The following is a 7936-nucleotide window of genomic DNA, read 5'->3' on the forward strand; positions in this document are numbered from 1 at the left end:
ACTTTCTCAGGGCCGGCCCTAGGGGTGGGCGGGGAGGACCACCGGCCAGGGCCCGATATTTCGGATGGCACATTTTTTTTAGAAAAAAGCCGATATGTATACGTAAAAATTTCTTTTTTAATAGGGTATACTTATACAAACACCAACATAGGCCCACCTACAAAACTATTCTTATGCTTTAGATTAGTTATTAGCCCATTAGCATTAGGTTTAGACCTTTATTGAGCCTAATACTCAATTTCGTTAAGGCCTAAGGGCACGTTTTTTGAGCTCGAACAGGGTACACGAATTCTCAGGGCCGGCTCTGCACTTTCTAACAACTTTCCGACACAATAGCTACATTTATCTCTGTGCTGTTTGTGGTGGTTCTGTTATAGTGCTTCTAGTGCAAAATAAACTGATGCAGTTACGGAAGCATTCAAATGGCTCAAGAAACTATTGATAATGAAAGACGATAAATCGAACCAAAGGTTCCAAGAACAAAGTTCTTAATATTAATAATCAACCAAAAACTGAGTCAAACATAAACCTTAGACTTCCTATTTATATTATAGGAATTGTAATTCAAAAGGAAACTAAATAAAATAAAATATTAAATTTAAATAAATTAAGAGATAATTAAAGAGTTGGATCTATCCGTATCATTCTCCCCGTCTTCAAAAAAAAACTCGTACTCGAGTTTTGTCTTGGAACGAAATCCACCTGGGTCAAAGGGAACATCAACTCGGCTCACACTTGTTATTATCACCACGACTTGCCTAAACAGCTTAACTTCACGGGTCATCTTGCCTGACCCTAGACTTGTACCACCTGGGTCGAATGGAGCATTGAACCTTCTCATGTTTACTATCAACTTGAACCACTCAAATATTTCAACTCCAACAAATTGAACTTTGGCATAAAAATCAGTTAGCTTCTTAGAAATATACACATTATGATCGCAGATCCCTTTTGATTTTGCAATAACAATAGTCGACAAAATGCAAGCCTTGCCACTTGTATTAGCCGTATGCATTGAGAAGTTGGGCCAAGACCCACGATTATTTGCGTCACCTTTTAGGCTCGTTTGAGTCATGTAAGGCCCACTCATAAGTGCCACACCCCCACGTACTTTTGGTTCATATTGATTATTCTCTATGGGCCCGCAATTTTGAGCTAACATAATAGTTCCATTTAACTCTACATCAATATAAGAATCACATCCACCGAGCAGGGGCGGACCCAAGTTATGGGGTGGGTGGGCGGCCGCACCCCTTGAAAAAAAAATTTAGTGGTATTTTTCGTGAAAAATCCAGACCGCACCCCTTGAAAATTTTCGTCCGCACCCCTTAGAAAAAAATGTTAGGAATTTATGTAAAAAAATTGTGAGCACAGATTGAAACCCGATCAAATTATGTAAACAAGTTAGCCTACTAACCCTTTTAATAAAACTTTAATTCAATCCATCAAGCCCAATAACTTAATACCCATTCAAGCCCAACCCAACTACTAGTTTTGTTAAACAAACCAGTCCACATAATAAAAAATTAAAAAAAAAAAACCCAAATCGCTGCCACTTGCCAACGACTCCCGCCCTCCCTCTGCCTCACTTCAGCGCCCAGTGACAGCATAATTCCGGCTGGCGACTGCAAAATTTCTGCTGCAGACTGGTTAATTCAGGCCGCCACTGACAGGAACATGTTTTTTACTAGGGCTTATAATAATTACTAGGGCTTGAAATTCAAAATTTTGGTTGGCAAACATGTTTGTTGATTATATGATTGTTGGTTGGCAAATAATAATTACTAGGGCTTGAAATTCAAAATTTTAAATTGGAAATTAAGGAACATGGGCTATGGTTGAACACTTGAAGATCCTTGTTTATTTTGTATGTGATAGAATTATGAATGAACAATAAGTATCGAAGTTATGTCGCGATTTCTTAAGAGGAAAGGGGCTGAACCACTTTTTTTCGCGGGATTATTCTAATTAAAGACCAAGGTATGTTATAGATAAGTTTTTTTGTTCTTTTATTGAATGATTAAGAGAAATAAAAGTAGGGATGGTTTGAACTTTGATGTTTTTTGTTTGTTAATGTAATAGGAAGTTAGGAACTAGGGTTTGATTGTTTGAGAATTAAAATGGACCCGACCCGATCTGATTCGACCCGCAACGAAACTCTGTTTGTTTGTTTTTACTTGTTTTACATGACCCGACCCGATCCGACCCGCTATGAACCGATTTTTTTTATATAGCTAGGGGTCTAAAATCTTTAAAAAAATTCCACACCCCCAGGAGAAAAATCCTGGGTCCGCCACTGCCACCGACCCATGATCATTTACTTTATAAAACTCAATTTTTAGCTCACCATTTTATGTAGAAGCCCACAATGTAATATTTTCATGCATAGGATCGATGCACTCTTCTTTATCTTCTAAGAAATCTTTATCGTTATACATGATATTATCTTTTGTTAGAATATCTATTCCTTTTTGAAAATTCATAATGATATGTGGGTCTGCTAAATTAATATCAATATGTTGGTTAGAATTACCCGCAAGTTTAGCAATCCTGATCTCCTTTTCACCTTGAATTTTCGAACTAAAAACACCTTCCTTTTGAAACCCCGTTTCTTCCGGCATGAAAGAAGAACATACCACAAATTGTGATTGAGATCCATCACTGGCCGTCAGACCATTTGTCACCGCCATAGAACCACCGGAAGCTATCGTGTCACCTCTGTTTTCAACCATAACACCCGGTAAATTCCGATCACCATCGGTAACCCAAGAATACCATTCGTCGTCCCCGTATTCATCATACACGGGAGGGGAATCATAGATAATGTCGCCATTGGTAGCATGCTCCTCATCCCCGGATAACTCATCCCTGACGGGTTTTTCGGGTTCCGTTTCCTTCCACAATGACGAGTCCTCAAGATCCCGGATCCTTTGCTTAAGTCGTATGATCTCGTGTTGTAACTCGAGATCTCTGACTCGTTGCCGAAGTCGCATGATCTTAAGATCCCGTGGGTCGGAATCAACTCTGTCGTTGCCTCGGTCGGCGGTTCTACGAACAGGGTATCGATCTTCTCCACGAGCACGTGAAACAAACATACTTCTGTCGTTGCATCTGTCGGCGAATCTACGATCGAGCAAGTATCTTCCTCCACGCAGAACCATTTGAGAACCAAAGCTCTGATACCACCTGATGCAGTTACGGAAGCATTCAAATGGCTCAAGAAACAATTGATAATCAAAGACGATAAATCGAACCAAAGGTTCCAAGAAGAGAGTTCTTAATATTAATAATCAACCAAAAACTGAGTCAAACATAAACCTTAGACTTCCTATTTATATTATAGGAATTTTAATTCAAAAGAAAACTAGATAAGATAAAATATTAAATTTAAATAAATTAAGAGATAATTAAAGAGGTTGGATCTATCCGCATCATAAACTTAATTAGCTGTTTAATTAATAGTGTAGCCACGACGTTACTGAGGAGGAGAACAAGAAGAAACAGGTAGCATGCTAACAGCTACAAAACCCGTCACTGAAAAGGAACCCCTGAAAAAAATTCTTGGATCCGTCAATGAAGACCATTAGACCAAGATGGTCCGGTGAGTTTAATGGCGATATTATATATGTAGTCTATATACGTTTTCGACCCCCGGGTTCTATAGAAAATTTTGGGTATATACGTTTTCGACCCCCCACCCCCCGGTCATTCGGGTCAAGCTTCACCACTGTTCCGACCACCCGATGGAAATTTTCAAACTTCGCCACTGTATATACTTTGATCTCTAACTAAACATGATTTTGTACTTTGTATGCTGATATTATTTGGTGATATATGGGTTTCAGGGTGGAGGGTATGGTTAATCACTCTAGGGTGATTGAGTGATTCTCACTTTTGACTGGTTGTTCTCTCCTCTCTCCTCTCTCTCTCTCTCTCTCCTCCATCACTCTTCAATCACTTCGGTGATTACACACCGAATTCCCTCACCGATTACCCACTCCCCGATGAAGTCAATCAAGTGGGTATAGTCACCGATCAGTGACTTCCACTACCCGCATAACTCACCGAACATTATACCCCTACCCTCAAGATTAAATTGGTAGTCTGGTGGATTCAAGTACAAATGATTTTGACATCTTTAATTTTGTTTAACTTCGAGTTTCAAGATTGAACTGATATACGTAAATACGTACACATTATCCCACTTGGGTCCCAAAAAAAGGGGCATAAAATTGAGATATTGGTTCAACCTAATTATAACTCTTTTAACTTTTAAGGTTAAAACAATACGTATACAGTTCAAGACTACTACCAAACTTTGGTGGCCTTCAGTGACAAGCGTCATCATGTGGGCCGTGGGGAGCTAGAGGTACGGTTCTTCAAAAAGCTCACGGTTCGGAACTCTCTTGGTTTTAGCTTAGAAAAAGCTTACTCGATATGGCTCAATTTGAGACTGAGCTCGATTCAGTTTAGAAAGTGAGCCTAGCTTGACTCGACTTGTAACGAGCCGGATTGGCTCGGTTTGGCTCGTTAGGGAGCTCAAATCGGCTTAACTCGAATTATTTTACTTGTAATACATTGTATTTTTCTATACATTATAATCAATTACAAAAAAATTGATTATGATTTACATGTATTTAGGAGATATCTATGACATATTTGAAGGTCGATTACCATATTAATGAACTAATATTGTATTTTACTTGTAATACATTGTATTTTTCTATACATTATAATCTATTACAAAAAATTGATTATGATTTACATGTATTTAGGAGATATCTATGACATATTTGAAGGTCGATTACCATGTTAATGAACTAATATTGTATTTTACTTGTAATACATTTTATTTTTCTATACATTATAATCTGAGTTAATTACATAGTTAGTCCCTGTAGTTTGCATAAAGTAACATACTTAGGTACTAATAGTTTAAAATCACATTCTAGGGTATTAACTTTTCATTTTGTAACATTTGGATGTATTAACGTTATTTTAAGGTTTAAAATCACATTCTATTAGTACCTAAGTATGTTATTTTGTGCAAACCACAGGGACTAACTATGTTAATACCCTAGAAGTTAATACCTCCAAACGTTACAAAATGAAAAGTTAATACCCTAGAAGGTGATTTTAAACTATTAGTACCTAAGTATGTTATTTTATGCAAACCACAGGGACTAACTATGTAATTAACTCTTATAATCTATTACAAAAAATTGATTATGATTTACATGTATTTAGGAGATATCTATGTATTTGAAGGTCGATTACCATGTTAATGAACTAATATTGTATTTCGTTAAAATTTAAAACTTATTTTGTGTCGTTAAACTTGATTTTAGTATGTAATGTCTTAGGTTGAACTTATTTTGAATATGTTCTATTGAACCATTGAATAATATTTAAACTATTAAATTTTACAAGCTCTGTATTAATTTTTGTTTTTAAAATCGAGCCAAACAAAGCCGAGCCAGCTATGTATATATAGTGAGGATTTCGTAAAAAGGTCACTTAATTATTAATTTGAGAAAAATGCAATTTGCGTCCCTGTGGTATGTCCCAAACATCAACTTGAGCCCCTAAATTAAATTTTTGGTTTTTTGAGCCCCTGACTTTATAAATTCCTAACACTTTGAGTCCTTCTATCAAGGTTCCGTCTGTTTGACCGTTTGACTATTGTTAAATGTCCAATATACCCTTAATGACCTTATTTAAATAATCCCTTATCCCCTAAATTCATCAAACTGATTCATAAGAACCCTAACCCCAATTCCTTAATCGATCAATCCTAACCCCCAATTCCCTATTGTTAAATGTCCAATATACACTGATCTCATACGAACCCTAACCCCAATTCCCTAATCGATCAATCCAGTCTTAAACTATTGTGAAGATGTCTCAAAAATCAGCTTCAAGCTCCAACAAGAAATCAGCTGGTGGGGAAGCTTCTCAATTCCTGTGTTCTTGTGGTGCAGCTACGTGGTACAAGGTATCAAAGACGGAAGCTAACCCAAATCGACGATTCTTATGCTGTGTGTGTTAAAATTATAGAAGAAAGATTGAAGTTATATGGCGATTTCCTGATTGATTTGTTTTTACAGAAGAAAGATTGTGGATTTATAAGGTGGGCTGATACACCTTCATCTCCACCTTCATCTCCACCTTCATCTCCACCTTCAAATTCATGCTCTGCTTGTGAGAAGGTAATACCCGCATTGTTAAGGAGCATGGAAAAGAAAGATGATTTTGCAATCAAGAAAGCTAACGAAGTGATGTTTTTTAAGATGTGTTTATTGTTTAGTTGGTTAATGATTGTGGTTGTCTATGTGTATTTTTAGTTTAATGTAAGAGTCTCTTAATGTAATGAATGTTGGTTATGTGTCTTGTTTTGCTTAATGTATGAATGAGCATTGAACAAGTTTTGGTTAGTATCACTTTAATGCTATCAATGTTGCCATTGATGTGTAGAATAACGAATTGGTTGAGGAAGTGGCTGACAATGAGTTTGACATAGTGCCCCATGTGCTGAATGAGGAGTGGTTTGATGACTATGATGCTGTGATAGAAGTGTTGAAAGCAGAGTATGAAGCGTCTCTTCCAGATCCAGTAGCGGACTACGACTCAGAAGAGTTGGAAAGGGATAGGTGGGAATGTGCAGTTCAACCACCGGAGGATGATTGGTACCATGATCCGTACCCGGGGGATCATTCTTCTGACTCTGAATGGTCAAATGATGATGCTCATTGGAAGTAGATTGTTAGGGTTTTCCATGTTTGTATTGATACATAACTGCATGTCTTTGTATTGATACGTTTAATGAAATTTAGTTGGTTGAGATTCAATGTGTATGATACATAAACTCCAGCACAAACACAAACTCCAAACACAAACTGCATACACAAACTGCATACACAAACTGCATACACAAACAGAACCTGCACAAACAGAACTGCATACACAAACTGCATAAACACACAAACTACATAAATTGCATACACAAACAGAACTACTTTTGACCAACTGCATACACAAACTGCATAAACTAAGCTTCAGTCTCACTTGGTGCACCTTGTGATACAGTTTGAGATTCTTGAACATTCTCCCCTCCCTGGCCCTTGCATGTCCTACTGTTGTGACCCAAGCTTCCACACTTGCTACACTTCTTCCTGGTTTTGTTTTCTCCACCTGCAACTTGATTCTCACTTGGTGCATGTACAACATTCTCCACATTCTCACTTGGTGCATGTACAACATTCTCCACATTCTCCCCACCCTGGCCCTTGCATGTCCTACTGTTGTGTCCCAAATTTCCACACTTGCTACACTTGGTTGTATAGCCCTTCCTGGTCATTTTTCCCTCACTATCAAAATGAGCTTCAACTTCAACCTTACCAACTGATTTCTTCCTCTTCTTTTGTGGCCTCCCAACCTGCTTATGGTGTTTGGTAGGCAGAAGTTTGGTGGGGCATTGTGAGGGTATCCAATTCTCAGGCTCGGGAATTGGATTAATCACATTTTCATAAACCTTCTTCCATGTGGATAACCAATACACTTCATCAACCAATTCTTCTGGCACCCCTATCCTAATATCATTCCTGGCCATATCATTGATAGCAACCACTGCATGTTTACATGGCATGCCAGTTAAATCCCACTTTCTGCAGGTGCATGTTCTGTTCTTCATATTAACAACACACTGGGATCTTGAGCTATTCACCTACACAAAATCAGTATCCAACATTGAGTTGTGAGGCTTATGAACTCTAAACATAAAGGGTGTTATGAACTCTAAACATACCTGGTACTGTACTGCATCCACCATTAAAACATTGAGTTGTGAGGCTTCTTCTTTGATCTTATTAAACACTTCTTGAGCATGAGGAGTTAATGGACCATGAGATTTAGCTTGAACCTTCTTTACATTCACAAT

At 37.7% G+C, this 7936-nt stretch overlaps 1 protein-coding gene across 1 annotated transcript; it reads right to left on the minus strand.

Moving 5' to 3' along the window:
* Positions 1 to 7048: 7048 nt before the first annotated feature.
* Positions 7049 to 7609, minus strand: LOC110866383. The gene has a single exon (XM_022115536.1). It carries the CDS (start codon positions 7607 to 7609, stop codon positions 7049 to 7051), a length of 561 nt encoding a protein of 186 aa, XP_021971228.1.
* Positions 7610 to 7936: the final 327 nt, after the last annotated feature.

This window comes from Helianthus annuus, chromosome 7, assembly GCF_002127325.2.
Source record: "Helianthus annuus cultivar XRQ/B chromosome 7, HanXRQr2.0-SUNRISE, whole genome shotgun sequence".
Lineage (NCBI taxonomy): Eukaryota > Viridiplantae > Streptophyta > Magnoliopsida > Asterales > Asteraceae > Helianthus > Helianthus annuus.